The sequence below is a fragment of the Terrapene carolina genome, unplaced genomic scaffold, assembly GCF_002925995.2.
Source record: "Terrapene carolina triunguis isolate 2854851 unplaced genomic scaffold, T_m_triunguis-2.0 Scaffold211, whole genome shotgun sequence".
Taxonomy (NCBI): domain Eukaryota; kingdom Metazoa; phylum Chordata; order Testudines; family Emydidae; genus Terrapene; species Terrapene triunguis.
In genome coordinates, this window is record NW_020664562.1 from 24,559,846 (window position 1) to 24,587,624 (window position 27,779).

At 40.3% G+C, this 27,779-nt stretch overlaps 1 protein-coding gene across 1 annotated transcript; it reads right to left on the reverse strand.

Moving 5' to 3' along the window:
• Positions 1–27,779, reverse strand: LOC113407350 (DBIRD complex subunit ZNF326-like). The gene is made up of 10 exons (XM_026655758.1): positions 27,699–27,779; positions 21,438–21,570; positions 18,846–19,251; positions 15,707–15,902; positions 10,310–10,424; positions 8,622–8,769; positions 7,168–7,267; positions 4,486–4,616; positions 2,921–3,016; positions 1–466 (listed from the first exon to the last, which is right to left on the reverse strand). The coding sequence occupies exons 1-10, from the start codon at positions 27,712–27,714 to the stop codon at positions 293–295; spliced, it is 1,515 nt and encodes a 504-aa protein (XP_026511543.1). The 5' UTR covers positions 27,715–27,779; the 3' UTR covers positions 1–292.

Consider the following 27,779-nt stretch of genomic DNA (forward strand, 5'->3'; position numbering starts at 1 on the left):
CACCAAAAAAAGAAAACGAAAGCTTAAAAAAATATACAACACAAAATGTTTTAATCAGCTCTAACAGTTTGGTTGCTATAAAAGCTCAACTAAAATCATCTTAATGTCATTTTAAACAAATGGGAAACACAGAAATTATATAAACAAGTTCTCCGCATAATGGAATGCATGCATAGGGTGGGGATGTTACACAAGTCACATCCGTGAAACTATTACAAGGTCTTACATTTAGCCACTTTACAATAGAAATAAAAAGCTGTTTTTCAATTTGAATTTTTTCATTTTCATGCATTTAGTTATCTTCAGTTTGGTCAAGGGTGAAGTCAGTTTGTTCTTCTGTTTCTTCCTCCTCCTCCTCCTCTTCCTCTTCCTCTTCAGCAGGCTCATCAGCCTTGTCTTCTTCTTCTTCTTCTTCCCCCGCCTGCTGATCCTGAGATTGATCAGTAATTTCAAAAGGATTTTCACCCTAAAATAGAGAAATTAAACTGTTCAAATATTTTGAAATCTAAGACATTAAAAATGAAATCTTAATTTTATTTAGCAGAAACATGCACTGTCAAGTCATGTAAGAGAAAAAACTGTTGAAATAATGCCCAAATTTGTTACACTATTTCTGGGGCAACACATGGAGATCAAAAAATGGATTTTCGAGGTTCATGATGGGCTACATCTAATTTTTATATTTAAAACAGACACCACATGAGTATAAAGTGAGAAACAGAAGTACAAATCTCTAGATGTTAGAAATCATGATCTCAATATTTGGCTCTAATGAAATCAGAACTGGCACTTAACAGTTTGAGCTGCTGCAGACTGAAAGCACCCAAGTGTTAGATATGCAGCTAAAACCTCAGTATCACCTCAGCATTAACAACTCAATAGATAAAACAGCATGCTTAAACTTCACAAAGAAGCAATTCTTCATATAGCTCCAGCAGCTTTGCTTCCTGGATTGAAGGGTGAATTTGAAAAAACTGGTTTCCTTCTACCTTCTCTTATTCACACTAAGTCAGCCTATTCATTCTCAAGAAGACAATTCTATGTCAAAAAGGTGAACTGTAAGGTAAAATTATAACCAAGTTAAACCCAGAATTATGAACCTTTTAATGGTCACTGAAATTGTCTGATCTGAAATTCATATTCTTGGTTAACCTTAGCGAACCAGGAAGTAGCAAGCAGATTTCAAAGACAGAAGTGTATTTTAAATAGATTAGTCAAAACTTAATTTTCTCCTGAATGCTCTCCCTGTTTAGTAGTGACATTCAATACAGAACATTTTTGTTTTGCTGTACACCTTTAAGAACTATGTATTAACAGTAAGCAATAAAAACAATGGAATTACATGAAATGTAGACAGCTGTTTTGCACAAGCTACTAATAAAAGCACAACTAGTTTTCCAAGAGTATTACGTAAAGGTGATCTGAAAAGGAAAAAAATATTGGGCTTCTGCGTGTTTTACTTATGATGTGTTAAGAAAGCCATGTAAGTCTGGAGTTTATTTATTTTTTAATATGTTTTTCAAGCACAACAGTGTTATTCAAGGTCTACTTAGGAGGACTACAACACCAGACATGACTGGAACTTGATAACATCAATATTTCTAGGGTTAAAAAAGCAACACTTGAATCTGGATTTATGCCCTCTTTTGAGATACACACACACACACACAGAGCCTGAAAACAGAGGTTACTTACCTTACAGTAACTGGAGTTCAAGATGCTTTTGTCCACATGGATCCCAATGCAGACAAGTGCACCTAAGACATGCAAGTGTCCACTAGGGTTGTGAACGCACCCTGTGTACCTTCATGGATGGTTCTTACAGGAAAGGTATAAAGCAGCCCAAACTTCCAGTTTTTTCACTAATACATAAATCCAGGTAAGAACCCTGTTTCAGTGGGGAAGGAGGGTGGGTCCTGGGATCCATGTGGACAAAAACATCTTGAAGAACTCTGGTTACTGTAACATAAGTAACCTCTCTTCTTCAGGCATTTATCCACATGGATCTGACTGTAGAACTAGCAGTTATCCTTCAAGGAGATAGGTGATAAAGTCCTATCTAAATGACGACTGTAGAACAGCCCTACCTAACTTGGCATCTGATCTAGAAACTGTAACAATGAAGCAGTGATTGGTAAATGTCTGAACAGAATTCCAAGTAGCTGTTCTACAGATTTCAGAAATAGGAACCCCTCTGAAAGAAGCCACAGATATCAACTGGATCCTAGAAGAGCGTATCCTAACTTGAGGGGGAACAGGTAGATTATTCAAAAGAATAGGAAATTTTAATGCAGTCTAACCTATTTACAGAGTCTGAGAGGATACAGCCTGCCCCTCAGACTTATTACCAAAAGCTACAAAAAAAAGTCTAGATGATTTACAAAAAGACTTCGTTGTGAAAAGATAAAAGGGCATATCCCTAAGAATGTCTAAATATGTGGAGTTTAATCTCCACAGAAGAGAGTCAAGAGGCTTAAGAAAAAATATCAGTAAGGGAAGAAACTGATTTATATGAAAGTCCAAAACTATTTTTGGTAAAAATCTTGGATGTAGCCTGAGTGTAACTCTGTCCTTATGAAACAGCATATGGAGGGCCAGCCATCAAAACTTGAATTTCGCTCACCTTGTGTGCTGAGGTGATGGCTACCAAAAACATCACTTTAAACAGAGAGGTGATACAAAGAAGATGACACAAGTTCAAATAGAGGGTCCATCAGACATAAGAATCATGCTCAAGTCCCAGGTAGCAAATGGTTCCTTAATATTGGTGGAAATATATGTATTAGGCCTTTTAAAAACCTACGTAACATAGGGTGATGGGAAAAAATCAATTAGCATCAATGGGGGATGTAGAGAGAACAGGGTGACACCATAAACAAGATCAGAGATGACAGTATCATTTTTTCCATTCATATCTTACCTTGACATACAGCTCATATCGTGCCTTCACTATTGGGTTATTCAAGATGCTGGTAGCAGTCAGTACACTCTCCCTTTTTATTTGTTCTCTGTAGGCCTATGAAATGGATTTAATTGTAACTATTACAAACCTGATCTATTTAAATAGTCATGTGATACAAATTTAATTCATGCTATATTGGTTAGGGGCTGCTTTAGAGCTTTTACACATTTCTTGTCAAAGCAGGAAACACTAACTCTTGGCATCAACAGTCCAACCTACACAATAAATGAAATCAGAGGAACTGGGTACAACATAGCTGTATTTGTATGTGGGTGAGTGGACTGGCCCATGGCTTTAGCCTTGTCTAGGGACAGTTAAGCCCTCATCTACATTACAAACTGCAACCATGTAACTGGTTTCTCTGATTGTATTTAATGCACATTTAAACTTACATTGGCCGCTAATGCAAAAAAGTTCTCCAACGTATCAGAGCAGATTGCCTTGCATATCATTTTCTATAATTTATTATAATAATTATTAAAAATACACAAAATCTCAGTAACTGTATAATGGACAAGGAATGTCCAAACTACTGCAGATTTATATTCTCCAAGCCCCACTCACCAGCTACCACCATTTTTCCAGTCATGTTCCTCTTTCAACCATTCACCTTACGAGATTAGTTAAATTAAAAATGAAGCATTTTAAGTTGCAATGGAAATTTTGTTTCTGTGTAGCACTACTACTTCTCAACTGTTCTAATTCTTTCTATATAAGACTTTTCCTTCTGATTAAAAAAGTGCTTAATCAGAAGAAACACCTTGGCTTTAAACAACAGTGAGGTGGCATGCATATGCCTATATGAAACCTGCAGAGGAAATGATGGCAGCAACACCACTCAAAATACATGAATGTAGTCCTTGCACTAGGTATACATTAAAGTCTGCTATAGACGGGAAAGGACAATGAAATACTAGTGCAATATCACTATAAATAATTACCTAAATCAATGCTCTAAACTCCTATTTATAAATTTAAATAACTATTGTTCCAACAATTCCTTTCAGTTATCTCATGCATTCAACCAAGAACAGTATTTAGTACTCCTGAATATTTAGTGCAGTAAGTTTTCTTATTAGTTTTAATTTCTAATAGATCGAGGAATTTACTAGAGAAGTATGTCACCACTGATTTTCTTTTGATCCCTATTGGCAGCCATAAAGCACCTTATTATTAATGTATACACTGTTACTGGAAAGTTGAACCTTCGTAAACCATTACTTTCACTAGAAAACTAGCATATCAGAGTGTATACTTATTAGTCAGAATATAAATCTAAAGCTTACACTGAATCACAAGAAAACTAAAAAACCCCGTAGCTACAGATCACAAACTCAGCCCTCTTGTCAAACAGCTTACGTTATTGCTCCTCATTAGATGCCCAGTATCAAAACATAAGATTCTAAAGTTAAAAAGGAAACCTGCATTCTATTTTCTCTTCAGATTAGACTGTATCTTCAGCAGTTCACAGAACAAGTAATTACGAACTGAGCATTACACATTTATAAAATACTAAATCTTACTTGTTTTCCCTTTGTGTGATCAGGAGATTTTAAGTGCTGTTGAACAGAACTGTGTAGTGCAGGAACATACACACTGCAAGCACTGCAGTGAACAGTCTCAACTTTCATCATGTGGTCATCAGCAGTAACGCCTAACAAAGAAAACAAGACATTACAATTATGAGGCTCTACTGTCTATATCAATCATACACAAGCAAACATTTACAAAGCTCAGTTCATGCTAATTAAATTTGCCAAAGTAAGAGACAGTTGCTTAACTGAAAGAAGTCATACAGATGCTCCTGGGCAAATAAATCAAACTCACTTTAATATTTCAAAGATCTGATTTATTTAAAAAACAAAAACACCAAAGACTCAGGTCTAGCACTCTTAAATGGAGCTAGTGGATGACAGTCTTTATGTTTAGAAATCGGAACCAAAGGCAGTCCTGACAGATCCTTTTTCTTATGCATTTTAACCACCCGCCCGGGGGTCTTAAGTGGTCCTGAGCCCTTCAGAATTGTGAACGAAGGCTCACCTGACCTACACAGAGTCAGGGAGGGGTCTCTTCTTTTAGGAGTAGACCTGGATGGGGATCTGTCCTTGTATCTATGAGAGTACCCCTCTTGTGCAAAGCCCTTGGGCTTAGCAGTTCTAGGCTCCACTCTCAAGCTCATCCTCAGAGGATTGCAGCTCATCAGTTAAGATCAATGTACAGGGGAGTCTCCCTTGCCTGAATCCAAGTGAGATCTCATGGCCTTCTCCATAAGGTGCTTCCCAAGCTGAACATCATGAGCTTCACATTTTCATAGGGGAAACAAATTTCAAATACTGCACTTTGCTGAGATATGCATCTTACCCAGACAGTAGTGGCAGCACTGGTGCTAACTGCTCATGGAGAAGGAGCGAGGGCAAGATATGCAATTCTTGAACCCTGGGACACCAGGCCTAGTCCCAGTCCACAGAGAGGGACTCCCCAAAATGGGAAAAGCTAAGCCAAACTAACTAAATTATCGCAAAACTTTAACTATGCTAAATATTAAAACTATTTACAATATATATTTACAGACTGCTATGAAACAAGCTGGGGAAAACTGTGGACCCAGAGGATTCTGAGGGCAGGTCTTCACTACCTGTCGGATTGGCGGATAGGGATCGATCTATCCGCGTCTCATCTAGACGTGGATAAATCGATCCCCAAACGCATTCCCCATTGACTTCGGAACTCCAGCTCGCAAGAGATGGAAGCAGAGTCGACGGGGGAGCGGCAGCGGTCAACTCGCTGCCGTCCTCACAGCCACGTAGATCGACCTAAGATACGCCAACTTCAGCTATGCTATTTGCGTAGCTGAAATTGTGTATCTTAGGTCGACCTCAGTGTAGACCAGGGCTGAGTCAGGCCACGTAGCAGTAAGATGGAACAGAAGAGGTGTCAGCCTGCACTGACTCTTATGCTTTCGGTCTGCAGCATGAGGATAGCAACTGTGCATGTGAAGGGCACCAGACACTGCTTACTAAGAATTTCTGGACTCGGGTACACGGCATGCATAGGTACCCATGTGTGGAATACACATAGGGACCAGCACTCAAAAGAAGAACCTAATTTTATTTAAGGTACTTAGATATTTTTAAAGTAAAAAAAAAAAAAAAATTCTATAGGATTGATCCTATTGTAGTAGCTGTATGAATTGCCACTCTGCCCTACTTAAGGATATATGAATTTTTTTTTCCCCCCAGACAGGAAAAGTTGCAAGACTCAAAGTTTTCTGTTAACAAGCTAACATGAAGAGGTTTTCCTATACACCGAAAAAAAAGGGGATGACTTTTTAGAACTGCTGTAAATAGTTTATTTTAAACTATTTTAAATGTTTTATAGTACACTGTAATTTACACCACATTTAGCAGATATGACATCCACTGGACCAAAGGTCTAAGGGGCTTGCCTACACATGAAGCGTGTGGATCTTTGATCCAGTGGATATCTTATCTGATAAGTTCTGTGCTAATTAAGACAAGACAAAGATCAAGGGTAAGATCCTGGCCACTATATGCTCTACAAAAGGGCCACAGTAGCATGAGGGAGGATTCTTCTTAGTGCACACACTCCGGAAAACAGCCACAATGCTGCCTCCTGAAGACCCAGCATAGAAACTGCACCTGGACAGAGAGGGGTGTTGGGGCAGGGCTGCTTACACAGTACCGCAGCTCATAAGGCAGGGAGGTCACTGTAATTCAGAAAAGTCTATAGGGCTAAGTTACACCAAGGGCTTCTCTAGCCCCTAGGACAGCCCCAGAATGGCTACAACAGTGGCTTAAAACTCATTTTAGCCCCACCACCTCCCCGAGTTGCGAGTTTAGTGCTGCACTTCTTAAAGGCCCAGAACAGAATCTCACCCCAAAAGAGGAAGGGTGTGGAATAAGTGACATATAATCTGACTCAAAGTCTTAGTAATAGTACCTAGTTTCGGAAGGTTTTGAGACCTTTAACACTACAGATGCACTGGTGACCAGAATTCTAGAACTAAAATGAGGAGACTTGCCTTTGGAGTAAACAGCTTTTAAAGAGAGTCTAAAGAGTCCAGCAGATTTTAATCCAAACATCAGATCAGCATGTTCAAATGAGAATAAAATTAAATTAAAAGAAAAGAAAAAAGACCTGGGTATTCCCAAAACATGCACTTTCATATGGAGTCTGTTACTTGCCTTCCATTACATCTTTTTCAACAACTTGGACATTTTCAGTTTGGTTGTTGGTCTGCTGTTTGCGCATAGCTGTCTTCTTGAATTTATTCACCATACACTCCTAGAATGCAGGAAATAGAACATCAATTTTAAATGACTGACGTATTTCTCCACCTACACAACACCCCAAATCAGAAACATACTAAATTTTGAAAGTTACCCAGCTGTTTCTACTCTTGATTATTAGATGTGTACATCTCAACTATTATTAGTTCCAAGGGAATGTTCTGGCATAGTGGCTAACAAAGACATTCAAAACTATTAACTTCAATAATGGCTTATTTTGTTAACTAGCTGTGAAGCAATGCTACTTTTCAAAAATTCTGAACTTGCCTTTCTGTTCAGTAGTGTTTACTGTGGACAACCCTTTTCCTAAGTGAAATGATCTAATGAAAAATTAAGTACTTGTTTTGAAGATGATAAATGGTACAATTTAATTTAAACTCCAATATGCAAGTGACCTACAAATCAAGATAATTTAGATGTATTCAAGTTGGCAAGGTCTGACAAAATTCATCCAAGGGTATTTAAGGAACTAGCTGAAGCAATCTCAGAACCATTAACAATTATCTTCAAGAAATCACAGCGGACAGAGCCCTTCCCCACTATCTCCCCTGCTCCCTCCCCATCCCACCACCACTGCTTCCCCTGCTCCCTTCCCCCCCACCATCAGAACCTTTCCTTCCCCCCCTCCTCCCCCCACCCCCAGCCAGAGCCTTTCCCCACTGCCTCCTCTCTTCCACCATGGGAAAAGGCTTTGGCAGTGGGGAGGCAGCTGGACACTACACTACTAAAACTTGAAGTGTAGACATGGGAGGCACGGCATGGGCATGTAGAGAGCCATGTAGGGTATATACCCTAGGGAATCAGGGCACTTACTCTATTCTACGTAAGCCAGGCCTCACTGTATACACTGTATTTTTACTGGTGCTAGCTTTGCATGCCGTGACTGAACTCTACACGCCACTGTCAGTGCACATATAAAGAGGACCATAATTAATTATCAAAGGGGTAGCCGTGTTAGTTTGGATCTGTAAAAGCAGCGAAGAGTCCTGTGGCACCTTATAGACTAACAAACGTATAGGAGCATGAGCTTTCGTGGGTGAATACCCACTTCTTCGGATGCGAACATAATTAATTGTTCTCCATGTCCACTGAAGGTAGGACAAGAAGTAATGGGCTTACTCTAGAACAAGCAGAGAGGTTTAGGTTAGATGTTAGGAAAAATGTTCTAACTGTAAGGGTAGTTAAATTCTGGAATAGCCTTAGGTTGTAGAAGACTCACTGGAGGCTTTCAAGAACAGGTTGGACTGGGTTTACTTGGTCATGCCTCAGCACAGGAGGCTGTACTAGATGATCTCTTGGGGTCCCTTCCAGCCCTACATTTCTATGATGCTATGAACATAATGACTTACGTGCAGAAACTCCATCACTACTTTGTCAAATTTGGTTTGCTTCTGAATATGATCCAATGTTTCCTGGTGAGCAGCACTTTCCAAATGAGCTTCAATGTCTTTCTCTTCAAAGGTTCGAAATTTACAAAATGAGCAAGTGAATGCCATTCTAGCAGGAGAAACATGTATGTTAAAGGTGTTACTGTTCAATAAGTTTTTGTTTGTTTTTCTAAGTCAGTGTTTTTCAAGAATTACCTAGGTGGCTTATGTGGGGACATGTTCAATCCAGTCACATGACAAGTAGGAAAGTTTTCCCTAGTAAGTGTAGAAAATTAAGCCAACTTTTTCTATAATTTTTATTAATGACATTTACATAAGAGAAAGCTAAATTTGCAGTGCTATGGTTCTGAAGGTAAGGGCCAAAAGTGAGCTGAATGCGAACCCAACCAGTGATGTCTATTTGAATTTTTAAATAGGTATGTACTGAACTGTTACTCAACCTTTTGTTAACTGTAGAATGAAATAGGTTGGTTAATTTTATTGCTGATATTCAAAAACTCTGTCAGTGTTTAGCAATAGCGAAACTATCAGGTGTGTCAATCTCATATTGGTGGGGAAAGGTACAAACTGCAGGGACAGGAAAGAGGACCAAAAAAAATGGAGACAGTTTGAGGAACAGATGTAGTCAGAGAGCTTTTCTTTCCCTCCACCCATATAATACGTAATCCTATATAATCACAAGACTACCAAAAAAAAAAACCCCACTTCAGTCAGAATAAGATCACATCAGGGAGATCTCAATTTATTTTTACTACAAAGCTGAAATCTTACATCAAAATTCCCCTTGCACTCTGGAGAGTTTGAGATCCCGGTATAATCTTAATGAATCCATTTACCTGGGGCACAGTTTAGTGGAATATACTTGAAACTGAATACTCCTCTTATTTACTAAAGTATTCCATTTTTGTGTGAAAACCAGGCCTCCCAGATAATTTGGCACTTTTGTAATGCTTAAAATGGAGACAAATGAAACACAGAATAAGATCAATTCCTATCCTGAGGAGCTTAAGAGGATAGCAGAAATACCCTTTCAGCATGTAGATTCATCTAATTGTACTAGAAACATATGGCGTAGTACTGAAAGATGGTACCACTGTAAAAGATGATTATTTTAACATCTCATAAGCATAGTGGTGTGCACTAATATACTTTCAGAAATATTAATGCTACTATATCTCAAAATGTTTCAAGTACTCTAGTTGAGCAATCTCCTCTCCTCCAAGACAAATGGTTTTTTTAAAAACACTGTTGTATACTTAGCACCCTTTGATGTATTCCTCTATAGAGAGCACCCAGCAAAAGGTGCTACAAGGGCAGGAATGGGTAACCTTTGGCACATGGCCCATCAGGGTAAACTCCTGGCAGGCCGGGACGGTTTACCTGCAGCATCAACAGGTTCGGCCAATCGCAGCTCCCGCTCCAGGCCAATGGGGGCTGCAGGAAGCAGCGGCCAGCACATCCCTTAGCCCGCGCCGCTTTCTGCAGCCCCCATTGGCCTGGGACGGCGAACCGCGGCCAGTGGGAGCCGCAATCGGCCGAACCAGCAGATGCTGAAGGTAAGCAAACCATCCCGACCGCGTGCCAAAGGCTGCCGATCCCTGTACTGGGAATAATGATATTAAATAGAAAACAACACCAACAGCACAAACCTGTATCCATCACCATATTTTTCACTGTTTTTCTCCCTTCTACGCCTCTGTTTCTCTCTTCTTGCCTCAATTCGGCGTTTTTCCTCCTCTTCACTTTTGACCTCTGGTTTGGTACCTTAACACATAGTGATTTGGGTTAAACACTTTATATCTCCAAAATCCAGAGAGTAGAAAGTGTAATGCTTGACTTCCCCTACCTCTTTAACAACCATCTTTTCTAGTCCCAAAATGTGAAATAAATTCAAGTCATAGTGACTCAATGGCATAAGTTTTGGGTATTTTTAATTAAAAAAAAAAAAAAGAAAAAAAATCAGTAAACATTAATATTTCAATGCAAGTTTAGAGGTTAAGGGCCTGAATTAAACTCACAAAGTGAGGAAATTCAGAGTTAAAGCCAACCCAACCCCATTTTGCCTAGATACTAAAGGCATTTCCAAGTAAGTGACCAGGAGGGACACTGGAAAATCGCAATTATTCAAACACCCCACAATTTTAGTGTTTCATTGCAATATTTGCTGTTGCATAAAACATAATTTATCATTAAAAAGAAATCAGTCTCTAGCCACCCTTTTTGTTGTGAAGATAGCTTATACAATGAAAATAAATACAAAGATGATCTACAAGGAAAAAACACAATTGTTAATGTTTCTTTTTGATTATTTATGATGTATAGGCACTGAATATCAATTTTTAAATCCTCCCACACACACTTTTGGCTTATAGCTTAAAGATAAATAATAAATCTTCCTGGTTTTTGCTAGAGGACTAGAGTAGTGGAGGATGAATTTTCTTAGCAGGGATAGTAGAATCTTAAGCAAAGAAATTCTGTCAAGTGTTTCTCAGGCATTTGAGTAAGAATATGTTGCCAAGAAACTAAGTTTTAAAATGTCTGACTAAAAATCCCTTCCTTTCTTAACTGCTCAGTTTTCAATCTTTTACCAATCACAATAGTTCTGTATTTCTGCTCTAGGATTCTAATGAACAACATGTGTTAAAAAAACATTCAGGCCACCGTTCACAAGAAGTAAGAAGGTATAATTTGTTTTTCTTTTTGCAAGTCAACTTTAAAGAAAGGTCATTTCCCCTGAAACGTGTGTCCAGCCAAACAATAACAGAAAATGTGTACACACCCCCATGACAAACTCATCTCAGTGAAGAGAATTTCAAAAAGCTAGCTGGAACCAGAAGTAGTATTAAGTGTTCAAAACATTCATAATTACTTTAGAAGAGCTGTGCTTCCCTATTGGCCTCCAAAGACATTTTGTATTTTATTTTGTGGAATAGGCTCTTCACCCTCCATGTAGGAACTCAACACTACTCTGCTCCAGCAGAAAAGAGAATATCCCCCACCCGTATCATTCTTTTTACATTTCCCAATAAAGCGCTCCAGGGTTAAAATTTTCAATGTGGCACCTTACCTTCAACCCAGAAGATGGGCAAAGGATTCCTTGTTTAACTGCTGCATAAATCATCTGGTATGGAGTTTTGTGGAGTGAAATGGCCTGAGCATCTTACCCTCAAGATCAGCAGATACCTTTAAAATGCCCAGCCTCTCCAGGCCAGGGAATGGAAGCCTTAGTCCAGATATGAACTTGAGTCTCCCACTTTCCTGCATGACATTGCATCCATTTAAAAAGCTGCATAAATTTTCACATGCATTTACTAAAGTGGCATTATTGATGGATCCAGAGATTTGCAATGTTTCATACAGGACCTCATTGGAAAAGCACACCTGCAAAATAGGTTAACTAGCAGTCCATTCTTTACAATTTACTATTTAAAGTTAATGATTTGCAGTATTATGCATTTATTGAGTGAAAGTCTCAGAAACTGTTCTGCAGATTTCAGTTGGTCTTGTAAGCAGAGTAACCACACAAACAAAAAGGTGTATTATAGTTTAATGGAAAGTCCATTACACAGTATGAAAAGTATGCCCAGAGCATTCCAAGAAAACAAACTTTGTACAATTTGCAGCAATTTTAAAGCATTCCTTGTTATCAGACAAACCATATATACAATAGCAAGGCATATCAGAAAAGGAGATTTCTAGTGCAGAACAGGCCTCAGATCCATTTAAAGGCCTGGTAGGCAGAACAAGCTTCCTGTAAACTGAGCACATCTGATATGGAAGCCAGTGACTGAAACTTGGGACAAAACAACGTGGGGTGTTCATACAAACACCCCACGTTTTGTGTTTTGTTGTTCTAAGTTTTAGTCGCTGGCTTCCACATCAGCGGTGCTCACGTTTCAAAGGGGAACCTTTTCAACCTGCCAACATACAGAGAACTTAGTGCTTACTAAATAGCTAGCATGTTCCAGTGAACATGTTCTGGTCACAAGACTGAGGGTCAGCAGACTTGGTTTTTCAATTAGACTACTCAAGGCAGTAAGCCAAGTAAATTCTTCAGACTTTCATCCTCACATTGGAGGTTCAGTTAAACAGCTAGTTATGTTGCACAAACAATTCCACGTCCTCAAGGTCACCCAGACTGTGTTCTCATTTAACTGTATACTCATTTTTGCTGTGAAGTGCCACCTGTTAAAAATTTTAAAATGCATGCCTGTGCCTATCCAACTAGATGTACAGTTGCCAGCTAGTATTAACACTCGTTTTTTAACAGGATATATGCAGACACTATGCACTACAACTGGAATGGAATAGACAAACTGCCCAAAATCACAAGTTTTCAATATGCTAAAATGTAAGCTTTAATTTTTACATAAAACAGATACATTTTTTTTTACTTTAAATATTTTATAAAGCCAGTTTAACTGCCTAAAAGTCTTTCGGTCAAAAGCATTTAAGAAATTCTTCTTCTTAAAAGGTGCACTTCATAAACTCCATCCCAGAGTGTCCCAAAACTGTATTTTCCAATTCTAAGGATATTTACCTTGGCAGCAGAATCCTTGATAAGTGTCTTCAGCTCTATAAGCATGAAATTAGGAAGAAATTTAAAGAAAATGAAACCACTGACTAAAACTACTCTGTCATTTATTAGTGTTTTGTCTAAAGCCTTGAACATTAGAGAAGTAGGAAGTGTGATCAGAAAAAAGCAAAGATTAACATCCAACTTAGACTCTATAATGTAGATATAAAAGTATTACATAAAATTCATTTCCCTGAATTTAAGCAGCATTTTATAGGCATCAATATTTTTCTATCTTTACCCCAAACAGACAGATTCCACAATACTGGAAAGAAAGTCATGAAAATTGCAAATTACCATTTTGAAGTAAACCTCCATACTGTGTAATTTATGTTGTTACACACCTTTTAATTTCAAAACTTCACAATTCCTGCTTACAGCACCCTCTACTAGTTATGGCAACTGACAAGAACTAAAACACAGTAGAAAAATTCATAACTGGAGTCAAGTTTCCATTCCTCTGGTTTATACAACAATGCACTTTTTAAGACTTGGCAAGTCTCAACAGCTACAATACAAAATACTATGGAATAGCAAGCATTTATCATGCATCTTTACTGAACTCATAGCATCCTGAGCAGGCACTGATGCATCACACTGCAGTTTTTCCATAGATGATTGGTATACTGGGAATATGTTTTAAAATAACAAGGATAAAGGTATGCACAATCCCATTCTTACAGCATCAGAGCCAGGCACGGAAAAGAAACCCAAAGTAAGGTTCAATACTTAAAAAGAATGCCCAAGTTCAAGCTGAATGTCTAGGGTTACCATATTTCCACAATCAAAAAAGAGGACACGGGGGGGAGCCCCGCCCTAGCCCCGCCCCCATCCACTCCCTCCCACTTCCCACCCCCTGATTGCCCCCCTCAGAACCTCAACCCCTCCTGCTTCTTGTCCCCTGACTGCCCCCTGCTGAGAACCCCCCACCCTAACTGCCCCCCTAGTACCCTACCTGTCCCCTGACTGCCCCGACCCTTATCCACTCGCATGGGTGGCAGGGTTGTAGAAATTTTGGTAGTGCCCAGAACCGCCCCCCCCACCTGCCTAAGGCTCTGGGAGGGGGGTTGGGTGGGGGGAGGAGGTCTGGGGTGCAGGTCCTGGGCTGGGGATTAGGGTGCAGGAGGCGTGCAGGGTACAGGTTCTGGGATAGAGTTTGGGTGCTGGGTGCAGGCTCTGGGCTGGGGCAGGAGGGGGTGAGGGGTGCAGGCTCTGGGATGGAGTTTGGGGGTGGGAGGCAGTGCAAAGGGAGGGGGTGCAGGCTTTGGGAGGGAGTTTGAGGACAGGAGGAGGTGTGTGGGAAGGGGGAAGGGGGTTTGGGAGGGAGTTTGGGGATAGGAGGGGATGCAGGGGTGAGGGCTGTGGGTCTGAGGATGAGGGGTTCATGATGCAGGAGGGGACTCAGGGATGGAGCAGAGGATTAGGGTGTGGGGGGATGAGGGCTCTGGCTGGGGCTGGGGATGAGCGGTTCATGATGCAGGAGGAGGCTCAGGGCTGGGGAAGAGGATTAGGGTGAGGGGGGATGAGGGCTGGGGCTGAGGGGTTTGGGGCGTTGGAGAGGCTCAGGGCTAGGGTGGAAGGGCAGGGTAAGGGCAGCCTGTCTTCCCATTAGTGGATGGGGGACGCTAGGACCCGGGGGCAGCAGACAGCAGTTGATGCTGGCTCTGGCAGCACAACCAGGCAAGGGAGAGGCAGGCAGGGAGGGGGGACCCCGCGGGGGGGGGGGGGGGGGGGGGGCGGGGGGGGGGGGGGGGGGGGGCAGGGGAGGGCTCTGGCTGCTGGAGGCCAATGGGAGCGGCTCAATCGGCCCAGCCGCCCAATCAGCAGCCGCACTCTGCATGGAAGGGAGGGAGGGAGGCGAGGGAGAAAAAAACCCCGGACATTTTAACCTTGTTACCAATTCCTCCCGGACGGCTATTTAGAGACACAAAAGCTGGACATGTCAGGGGAAATACGGATGGATGGAAACCCTATGAATGTCAGACTCCCAGGTTTAATATTTGCATTTACGTGATCCCAAGATCTGAAATTACTTTAAATAATGAAGGGGGATTATTTAATAACAAATTTGCTGTGACACTGTTTGCTTAGAGACAGTCTTCTGCAATACTTATTTAACACACCAACACGACACTTACTCTCATTTGATAAGCTATCTTCACAACAAAAGAACGAGAAAGTTTATTTAAATAAACAATTTGTTGGAGAAAAAAAAAGATACAACTGAATGGATTTACCTTCTACCTATATGTATTTCTAACATGCCCATGACCATAATATCTACACACCAAGATGGCAAGCTGATCTATAGTTTTTCAAGCCCCTAGTTAATAAAGTTTTGACTTGTGCCAACACCAAGCCCTACTAGAGAACTTCAGTGCTGAAGAATTGCAAAACATTACAAATGCCTGTGTCTAAAAAGAGGAAATTAAACAATGCTAGTCGTATGATTTTTCATTTAATTACTTACTAGGTAGTTTATTCTGGTTCATCATAATAGGTTTTGTCAGTTTGGGTTTCTTGATAAATGTCCCACCAGGTTTGTTATATGGCTGTTGTATAATTTTTCTCTTTATTCCTCTTGCAGCAACTGCTGCAGAACTGGGTTTGTTATGATAGTCAACAACAATTCCAGGTCTATGCATCCCTCCAAAGTCTCCCATATGCTGGAAATTTGTGAAATCAAGAAAAAGTATTAGTATATGAAATCAACAGAAACAACACAATTGCTACATGTAAATATTTATAAATACATTTAAGCAGATAAAAATCTGTTCTCTGGAACAAAACACTGCTAAATTAAAACACATCAAAATTGGGTGCTTAATGACTTTGTTGATACTTCACTAATAGATTAAATGTGCACCTATGAACTGGGTTTCTGCTTATTCAGAACCATTAGTCCAGGCTAGGAGTATGCCTATCAGAATTCATAGCTCAGTACACCTCAGCTCCTTCTCTTTAGAGTCTCTAGTTGATACGTCTGTTCTCTTTTCTGGCGAGAAAGCCATCCAAGTTCTTTAGAACTCAGCTGACAGCCAGAAAAGATGTTTTCTTTGTGGATTTGGGACAAGGAAATAGAGATGACCATCAAGATTTTTCTATTTTGATGGCAACCTAAAAGCACAGAAGTTGTCCGCAGTGGACCACTGACTACTGGAGAACATCCAACATACTCTAGTAATTTTACCCTGTCAGGAGGATTTAAGACAGTGAACCCAGTGAATTTAGGACTTCTTTACAAAATTGCTTTTGGAGGCAAAAACATCCATGCAAAAAGGAATTGAACAGGTCAGCAACAGGGACAAGAAATTGAGCTAGATGACAAGTCCTCTAATTCCTTTCTGTCTTGTCTCTGAAAGAGACTGTATAATGGTGCAGAAGTCTGGAGACTTGTATCTGTGACAGTCAACTCTTCAGAGGCAATGGAGCAGGGCCGCCCAGAAGATTCAGGGGGCCTGGGGCAAAGCAATTTCAGGGGCCCCTTCCATAAAAAAAAGTTGCAATACTATAGAATACTATAGTCTCGTGGAGGCCCCTGTGGGGCCCGGGGCAAATTGCCCCACTTGTGTACCTCCCCCAGGGCGGCCCTGCAATGCAGTAATCTGAAGAGGAGGAACCAAGGCGTAACAGCACAAAACTGATCTCCTATTGGCTCATTTACTTGATTAACAGAGGGTAGACAGGAAAGCCCACATGACTGGATGGATGAATCAGATAAGCAGAAATACCTATACTGTCACGAAAACAAAACTAATGTTTTATTACTCAAATTAAGAGTACCTCAGAATCATTTAGTGTAACGTACTATATGAAAAAATATATATTCATAAACGGTGAACACATTTTAAACACACATGGCTGGAATATAGTACATATTTAAAATAGATATATTTACAGTTTTAAAAAAAATAGAAGTCCATGCACAATTTCTCAAGTAATTCCAATGTATCTATTTAATTATCAAGGTACTACTACAAAGGTATCTAGCACGTGTGTTTATACTGCATGTATTTAAATTTGATGTGAAGTACACACTTGAATAAACAGTCTTTCCAGGTGATTCACATTTTTACAAGCAAATATTTCCATCATCTATTAAAGGTGCAATGCATTTTAAATATGGTAAGTTGTTTTATATTGTCCTCAAAGAATTCCTTTATGAAGGGTAAAACTGATAACATTAATTTTTAAGAAAAAAAGTTTAGATAAAAGTACTATACTATATTTTTAGACAGAACTTTTAGGTCTGAAACAGTTCTAAAAGGAGGGCATCTGAATTTAAAACCCCACCACTTTCAGTTTGACAAACAGAGGAATATAAAAATTAGAATCTCTTTCAATTACTAAGCTGGACGTTAGCTAGCAGCTATCTGTAGGTTTTCTGGGCTAAATTGATTATGGCAGCTATATTACTTAAGAATATTGGATAAGTAAACCTTTTTAACAAAAAAACAAAACACAGAGGCATTTAGAAGACCCAATACAAATTATTCTCATCTACATTTTAAGCTACAAACAAGCTATATAGTTTACTATAACAAAACTGCTTCATAAAGAAACATGGTATGTTTACAAATTGTATAAGATAGTAAGTTATCTCTAAGGTCTAGGCAAAAAATGTTCAGTAGGTGAACTATTTGCATGGAAAAAAAATCAAAGATGGAATTATAAAATTAAGTTAAAGAGACACCATCAACTTAAATATCAATTCTGTCTGGATATTTTTCCCTGTTATAATATCTCAGATTAAACAAACTGAAAAATGTAGAGCATGTTTCTCCAATCTTTCAGCTTTTCTACTTTGTGCAGTCAGTTTCACTATATCCTATTTGCCTGGCTCTTGTACATAGCAACATGGGAAATGTGTAAGTAAAACAAAACTGGCAGAGGTAGTGGGATAAGTAGATGTAGTATCTGAAACTCATTTTAATTCCATTTAAGATTACTAGATTTCAAGTTGATGACATCCTTTCAAACAATACTTTAAATTTAAGAAAAACCACTATAACTGCTTGCCACCTACCTTTGACATTTCCGCCCCTTTCCCCAGATACAAGTTAGAGTAAGAACTAAGTTAAAAATGAGACCTCCTGTTTGGTCAAGCATGTGTTTAATGAAGAATTAGCTAAAATTTCACCTGCCCATACGAAGAAGAAAAAAAACTGTTTTATGGCATACACAGCCTAACCTTTTATTTTTACATATACATTGCACCTTTAACCTACTCAAAACTTCAAAAAGGTTCAAGTTAACCTTTTATAATTATCCAAGAACTTTCCCACCAGCAAATATGCTAGTGTTTACAAGGAAAAAGGCAACTCCTTTTAACCCCTTTTAGACCAAACCTAGTACTTTTATCTTCACCTTTCAAACAAAAGGAGAGATTTAACAAAACCTTAGCTTATATTGCTCTTTACTTCCAAAACAGAGGGTCTCCGTACTTCTTCATAAATCAACTTCAAAGGGATTACCAGGCTGATCAACCACGACAGTTTGCTTGATCAGAAGTACACTGTGATGAACAGTGTATTAGTTTTAAAGCTGTGGTCTTGAAAGGGTTTAAAAGAGTGACTAGTGAAAAGAATCTGAAAAGATTCTGTACTTACTCCTCGGCCTCGGCCTCTGCCTGTTGATGGTCCTCCAAAAGCATCATAGCTTCTGCTTCCAAATCCACTTTCAGGATAAGCAGGCGTTCCTCTCCCCCGAGAGCCTACAGGTGCAGGCTTCATATGGGGTGAAGAAAAACTGCTGTAGGAAGAGTAACTCTCTCTTCCTCTGTCCTCCATAAACCCAGGCCTCAATTTTGAACGTGAGTAAGGTGCTTCCCAGCTAGACCCGCCCTGGTTTCTACCTCCGAAAGAGTCAAGGCTATTCCGGTAGGAGCTGTCAAATCGACCACCATAACTACCTCCGAAGCGGCTTTGTTCGGGTTCATTATAACCATAGCCAGATCTGTACAGATCTCGCCCACCCAGAGAAGACCCGGAGTCGTAAGACTCATAAGGTCCAAACCTGGAAAAGTTGCACAGTGGGGAAAAAAAAAAAAAAGTAAGCTTACTAGTGTTATACATTTCAAAAGACAAGTTATCAGTTGACATTTATCAACTAAAATCAATGTATACTAGACTGGTTTGTACGGTTGTGTTACTGTTTTTATCTTGATTAGGGCTGGGCAATTCAAGCTGGGACCAGATAGAACGCTATCTGAGTCATTTTCTGTACAAACAATTCTAAAGTTCAGTATGTCTGAACTTTCTTCAAATTAATTTCTCAGCAGTATTTACTAAACATTATTTGAGCCCAGCCCTAGTCTCAGGAAAATAATCACCTGCAGAAGCTCACAGGGTAGTCAAACTGTTTCTTTTTCAAAGTCATGCCTAACATTTTAACAATTAAACAGCATTTAAAATAGCTTAATTTTCAATTGGGAAAATAGGCCAAAATATATTTAGTATTTATAATACAACAGAGGTGATTTTTACACCCCCATAGTTTTACTTTAAAAAACAGAAAATTAGTGATCTATAGTACTCATTTGTATTTTTGGACATTCTTCTTGTAAAATTTAAAATTTTCCAGTCACAGAGATCATGATCACCAATACCCCTCCATCTTTTACTTGTAGACCATTAAGTCTAGCAACTTCAGCATTTGGAAAATCTGTACAAATATGTACACATTACACATGGAGATGGTCCATGGGAATCTCACGGTAGAGTGATAAGTAGCAGAACTCTTTAGTTATTCACTGGGATTTGTTTTGTTTTTATTTTTTGGGGGTAGGGAGGAGGCGGGGCAAGGAATCATTATCATCTCTAACCATGTTGGGAAGGGGAGCTCATTAGTCTCCCCAGAGAAATAAAATAGGGCAATTCCACAGAAATAGGGAAAGGCAAGCCCTTTACTAACAGAAATACAAACTAATAAAACGGACTCAATTGCTTCCCATGTCTATGGTAACACGAACGCCTTCATTTTAAAGACGTTAGTCTCAGAAGACCCAAAACTACACACAAAATGACACTATTTAGAGAAACAGTCCATGCACAATTGCAAGGTTTTATGGCAACAGACATTTTAATGTGTTCAAGTCTCCAGTCAACCTCAATCATATACAGATTACTAAATGGTAGGTACATCTTATTCCTGGACCTTTGCACAGATTTTAATTGATCATAACATTTATCATTTGCAAATCCTAATATTTATCATCTAGTAGTCTAACAAAACTGCAAAGTATATTTTCTCTATTCTCCCTACTTGCCCAATGACACTGCAATGGCATTTTCTCTATCCTCCCTCCTGTCCTTACCCATTGGCACTGCAATGGCATTTTCTCTATCTTCCCTCTTGTCCTTGCCCAATGGCACTGCAATGGCTACATACAGTTACCATACAGTAGTCCTGCTACCTCCAGTCGAGGATTCAACTGTGCAAATGAGGATACCAACAAGTTATTACACTTTCTTCTAGCTTTATTTTGTCCCAGTTGAAACTAATCTGCACAGGATTTTAAAACCTAAAATAAACCAGTTGGTATATACTGTATGTGTAAATTTAGCCTGAAAGAGTATCAGGAACACTTGAGCATTAAATATGCAACACTGCACTAGAAATTTTACTTTTAGACCAATGCATCTTACAAAATAGCCCAGAATACGCAATTTTGGTGTAATTAGTACCTGCCAATAAAATAATCTGGACATGACTTTAAGTCATAATACCAGTGAACATTCTCACAATTTACATTAGAATTGAAGGGGTAAACATAGATCCTAAATGTTCCTTGGAAATGGAATGTTGATTCTATTCTTAGATTCAATCTAAAGCACTGAACCAATTAAAACGTTTTATCTATAGACTGCTAAATTAAGAGACATTAAATCAAACCAGTCTAAATTTACTGATCAGCCACAGACTGATGAAAGTCACTCATTACAAAAAGAGCATCGTAAGTTTTAGTTAAAAAAAGTAAATATGTCATTATGACTGCAAGAATTATCCACAAAGGTATTTATTTGGACTATCAAGATGTCATAGCATAACTTTTCCAGTCTTTACTGAACATGACTTACAGAGAATGGAACTCCATATATATCACACAACATGCCTAAGGAACACTTAAGTTGGAAAAAGATATTCTTCAAAATGTTAACTGGATTTGTTAAGTTCCTGAGACAACTGAATGATTATTTTACCTGTTACCACCACCTCCTCCTCCTCCACCTCCACCTCCTCCTCCATGACTCTCCATCCCGTAAGATTGATTTAGATAAGAGTCCATGGATCTTGGGCCACCATAAGCTCCATGTCCATAGTCACGGTCCATTTCTTAAAAGAACAAGAAAGAAACATTTAATAGTTCTCTTTTATTTTGAGAAACAGGTAGAGCTGCATGATGGTATCCAAAGAAGATTTGGTAGAGCATGCAGTTGACATGCAGCTCTTCATCTTTTTGATCAAGATTGTACTGTGTAGTGTCCTTGCTTGTCTACAGCCTGTCAAAGACTAATGCTTGGATGACAGTCAGCTAGGTTCACTCTGGGTAAAATGGAATTATTACTGGCTGTAGAAAATACCTGGAATATGGCAATGACAACCCAATAAAGGTTGGTCCACCCTCCACTTTGAAAAATTCTAAGGAAAACATTTTACAAAAATCAAAAAGATGTTAACCCTGTGGACCACAAATTTATCCAGCTCTGGGATTAAAAACCTGTTGTCATAAGAGTGATTTTTAAGTGATCAAGTTCTATGTGGATTGTTAGAGTGACCTCCATATCATATTGTTTGCAAATCAAAATTAATTCTTCTACCACCAAAAACTTCTGTGATCTGTGTTCTCTCATCATAATCATTAAAGATTCTGCAAACAGAAGTGAATAGACAGTTTTGTTGTGATGACTGGGCATTGTTAATCAGCCTGGGTATACATGCATTTGCACTCTCCCTCAAATATATATATGTTTTCCTTATGTCCACAATGCTGTCCACAAAACATAAATTTACTTTAAGGAGTGTCTAATCCTTTGGTCACATAAATAATCTTCCAAGCATGGAGAGATGCAGTGAAGAGTCTTCAGACAGACTGGAACATTAGCACTAAAAGTGGTGTGGACTTCCCCCATTTTGCTGCCTGATTCGATGTCAATTTCAAATTCAGAAACATCCAAGCTAAGGTGCTTATTGGGTGTGGTCAAATACTCTATTATTTTTAAATGGATATTCCATACAAATAAGGTTTCAAAAATTAAATTTGTAGGGTGACAAAATGTAGGATGACAAAAATGTTTACCATAGTGCCCAAACTGATGATATGAAATGCAAGTTATGTCCCAGTTTCAACATAATCAGCTGGCTAGCTGACAAATCACCCACAGACTGACCATCACTCCCTGCCTGTGCTACCCAGGAGAGGCCCTCCTTCCTGTTTTAAGGTTCATTTAAACAAAGACAGTGTTTACACAGATATTTCAGCAATTCTCCCACCAGTGGTTTAGCACTAGTACAGGTTCACTAATCGAAGCACTAACACTGATTGGGTGATGACATATTATATTGCCGCAGGATACCGTGCCCATAATGGTGGGATAGGTAAGATAACACACAAGTACAACAGGTGTTGGAAGGAAAGATGTGTGTCAATAACATCAGCTCAATCTTCAGTGGTATACTGGAATATTGCTTTATTGCAGGGTTTTCATTAACTTTTAAAAAAAGTTTACATATAACTTGTGCTGTCTAGGAGCATTGATTTTTGCCTCAGCTTGGCCCTCCCTCCTTTGTCCCCTAACACACATATGCATCAGTGTTCCCTCTAATTTTTCCCACCCATGTGGGGAACGGATTTTGTTATGTGCACTATTACGGAGGGAGAGACCCCCGGGCACAACCCAGCCCCAAACTTGCTGTGGCTGGGGGACAGGCGCCCCTCCGCCGGCCCCAAACCTGCCACAGCAAGGGGACAGGTGCCCCTCCCCCAGCCCCAACCCAGCTGCGGCCAGGGGAGAGGCGCCTCTCCCCCCAAGCCCAGATGCTTCCATGGGGAGAGAGAACGGGTCCTTTCTCCACACTGTCGCCCTGGGGAACCCCATCACACCCCAAACCCCTCATCCCCAGCTCCACCCCAGAGCCCGCACCCCCAGCCAGAGCCCTCACCTGCCCCCGCACTCCAACCCTCTGCCAGCCCTGAGCCCCCTCCCACACACTGAACCCCTCGACCCCACCTCGCCACATTAATTTTGTTATGTGCACCAAAATGGAGGTGATGTGATTCCAGAATACCACTGAAGATTGAGCTGATGTTACTCTTTCAGATTATTAATTTATTATAAAGCTCCTTAGAAAAGTTAGCCTTTTTGACATAACACCTGAAAAAAATACCTAAAAATAACTTTTAGCTTGAAATTGCTATTGCATTATTTTCTGGGGCTTTTTTTTTTTTTTAAACCACCCACAAAAACACCCACAAATCTGCTGAGCTAATAAAAAGCTCAAGAGTTCGCGAATGCCCAACTAACGTCATCCCTAACAGGGGCCTGCCCTTTCAAGGCATTCAACATAAAATTAGGAAGTACTATGAATATATTTAGAAGCAAAAGGACCAGCATCATTTTCAAGCACAGATAACTGTGAAGTCAAAAGAAAGAAGAAGAAGCAGGGACAGAAAAAGAAAGTTCTTGCTAACACTGATTTGAAACAGCTAATGGAAAAGAAAAACGTTTTTGTGAATAATTTCAATGCCAACCTTAAAGAAACTATCTTTAAAAGGAAAGTTTAAAAATCTGAGCTAAGGGACTCCTCTTGACTGACAATTCCTATATGCAGTGTTGTTGTAGCTGTATTGGTCCCAGAATATTAGAGAGGTAAGGTGGGTGAGGTAATATCTTTTATTGGACCAACTTCTGTCCATTTCAGATGGCAAAATTCAATATTTTGCTATTTTACAACCAGAATTGCCTATAGTAGTCTTAAATCTTGGTTGTGCAATAATAAGTCAAATGTTTTCTGGCAAAAATTGTGTTAAAGTTGATTATGTCCCTTTTAAGACCCCTGTCTCGCAATTAGATCCAGAAAGTCACACCTCTGTGCATACAGAGCCCCACTCAAGTCAATGCCTCATCCATCCATATGGATGAATTTGTGGAATGAGGGTTTATGTGCACATAAAACATTTAGGAACTGAGTTATATATACAGACATGAGCATATTTAAAATGTGTAACGGGTAACATTCAGGTATGTTCTAGAACATGTATGCACCTAGATCCATTTTCTTTCCAGATTAAAATGAAATTGATTACAGCAGTCTATGTATTTACATTAATTTACTATAGTTTTAGGTAATTTATTCCACAAGCCGCTCCAAGTTTTTACTGTCCCTTCATAATTTCAGACCAAGCTATAGGTCCTAGAAGAGTTACAGCAGTCATCAGTCACCCTTTAAAAAGTGCTTAGAACTGGCTAAAAAAATTCCATCAGAAAGAAACTTGCCAAAAACTCAAACCAGACTTAACTGAGGAAAAGGAAAAAGTCCATATACTGTACTAATATGCAGTTTGTGTCCTCTATTGCCACCTACTGGACATTTACAATTTAACTTTCAATCCACACTGCTCTGTAGGGTGAATTGACCCAAACTGGATGCAACAATGGGTCAGGCATCCCCTTCTACAGCACGCATGGCAAGGATTAAGTCTGATCCTATACACAGTCTGTGGCATCACAACTGATTTCTTCTAGTACTTTTAAAAAGTGTTCTCTTTTATTTTAACTAATGCAAAGCGAAGCCATTTTAGAAGCATCTTAAAGTTACATTCTAATGATATGATATATACAACTGACCACTACCCCTCATTCAGAGAGAAAACTGATTTTGGATTCATTTTAATAATGATAAATAATACCATCCAGATCTTTTACAGCATTTTTCAGCAGATAGGTTTTAGAGTCATCCCATTTGGTTAATGATTTTACTGAATGTTTCAATATTTTAAATGCCCATATAAAAAATTGCATTTTTCATTCCAGTCTCTTCCACTGACAATGCACTTTCTACTAAAAAGCTGAAAATTACTAAAGATGGGCATTTTAACTTAATATCAAGATAAAAGATTTTAAACAGATTATTTTGGCTTCTATAAAAGATAATCAAACTTTGGATTTATTGGGAATACATTCAGCCAAAGGCTGAAAGACCATACCATAGGAACTGCGACACTGGGGTCTAGTACTGTTTCGGATAGTGGCTATTTAGAAGTGCTTACAAGAAATCCTGTAAGGAACAATTATGAAATAATCTGCCTATTGAGGGAACATCTTCAAAATCCCAGTCTTTTAGTGATTGTTTATGTACTGAAGCATAAGGATTTAGAAGACCTAATTTTTTTTAAAAAGCCATTCTAATGTAAGGGTGGATATAGTTAATGAGAATATTGATGTCTAATCCTTTTTTGAATCCTTATCTCGTCCTTGTACTTCTTGTAGAAATGAATTCCACACATTAATTATGCATAAAGCTGCGAGTCTGTCACAGCAGTCAGGGATTCCATGACTTTCTGGGACCTCCATGACTTCTGCATCTGCGGTGTGGCTGATCCCAGAGCTGCTTGAGCAGCTGGGACAGCCTGGGGGCCAGCCGCAGCCCCAAGCAGCTTTCCCCAGGGGATGCCAGAGCAGCAGTGGTCCGGGAGCAGCGACAGTGCCCTGGGCCGCCCCGCCCCCTAGCAGCCATGATGCTCCGGGCCACCCCCTCCCTTTCCCCGGAACAGGCGTGGCACCCTGGAGCCCCCTAGAAGCACCTAAGAGTTAGGCCTTGGCTACACTTGCAGCTATACAGCGCTGTGAGGTAAACCTGTCTTTGTGCAGCTGAGTAGGGAAAAGCGCTGCAGTCTGCCCACACTGACAGCTGCCAGCACAGTGGTGTGGCCACACTTGTAACATTTGCAGCTGTGTTGGGAGCAGTGCATTATGGGCAGCTATCCCAGCATTCATGTGGCTGCAACTTGCTTTTCAAAACGGGGTGGGGTGGATTGTAACAGGGAGTGTGGGGGGAGAAAGAGTGCTTTTTGGAGCATGTCAGCTCTCTATTTTGCAAGTTCTGAACTCCCGGCCCCCTGCTCATTCATTCACTCACTCAAAGTAAGCTGCAATCTGTTTGCTTTTCTCTGTGGTAGGAGCTTTGAAACCGGCACTTGGTCACAACAATGGAGAGGATTGGCCACGTGACAAGGTGATTACTACAGCACTGCAAGCGTTTACACTCACACCCGTGAGTCGTAGCCACTCCGCTGCAGCTGTTATTCCTCTCAGAGATGTAGAGTACCTGCAGCGTGTACCCAGGGAGATACAGCGCTGTAAGTGCCCTGCCAGCGCTGGGGGAGGCTTTACAGTGCTGTAACTTGCAAGTGTAGCCAAGGCCTAAGTCAGGGGTGTTTATACAAGTCATGGACAGGTAACAGGCCGTGAATTTTGTTTATTGCCCCTGACCTGTCCATGACTTGTACTAAAAATACCTGACTAAACATAGCCTTAATTATGCATCATATTAACATTTATTACTTTAATCACTTAAATCTGTAGCCTCATTTTTAAAAACCCTTTTTCATAAAACAAGAACAATTTGCCTTCTCTGGATCATTTATTATTTCAGATTCCTTTCAAGTCCCCCCTCTTTCTCAAGTTATCTCTAAACTAAACAACCCCAATCTTTACTTATATGGAAGGTTTTCCATGCCTGTAAAAGTGGGATGACAACAAACCCTGCTCTATTTCTACTATGTCACTGTGAGTAACAAGAAGTGAGCACAGTAGTCCAAGTAATGTCATTCTATTTTTTTCATTATTTTCCATCCCACTCTTTGAATAGCTCAACATTTTATTCCCCCCCCCTTTTTTTTTTTGAACGAGCAGTGGTTTGTATTGATACACGCAGACACGCAACTCCTTTTCCTGGCTGATTACAATTAATCTAGATCCAGATCATGTGTGCAGCTAGCGCACGTTATACCCATTCCAGCGAATAACAGTGGCTTCTCAGGCAGATCGCTTTGGACTGGATTTGCTGCTCACACCTGAAACTGACACCATATCGCAAGGGAGTGTCTGGGGAGCCGCAACTGGGACGGGTGGGCCAGCGTGAATGCCCTGGTGCTGGGCTGCCACGAGGCAGCTACTGCTCCTGTCACAAACTCGCACCAAGGGCCCCTCACTCCCCTCCGGCGCGACCTCTCCCTACGCCGGGCGCGTACCCCCCACCCCACTGCGCCGAGGCTGCTCCTCGCGGCCCGCTTCCCGGGCACAGACCGCCCCGCTGCCCCAGGGCCGGGAGGCGGAGCCGGGGGCGCCCGTTCCCGCTGTACGACACAAAGCGGACGCTGCCATTTTGAGACAGAGGCGGGTCCCGAGGAGGCGGAGGCGGCGGCGGCCGGACTCTCCCCTCGCTCCGGGGAGCGCCCTCACCTTCCCCGTAATCCATGGCAACGGCGGCGGTGCCCTGTGTCCGGGATCGGTGGAAGCCTCCTTGGGACCACGACAGCGGCG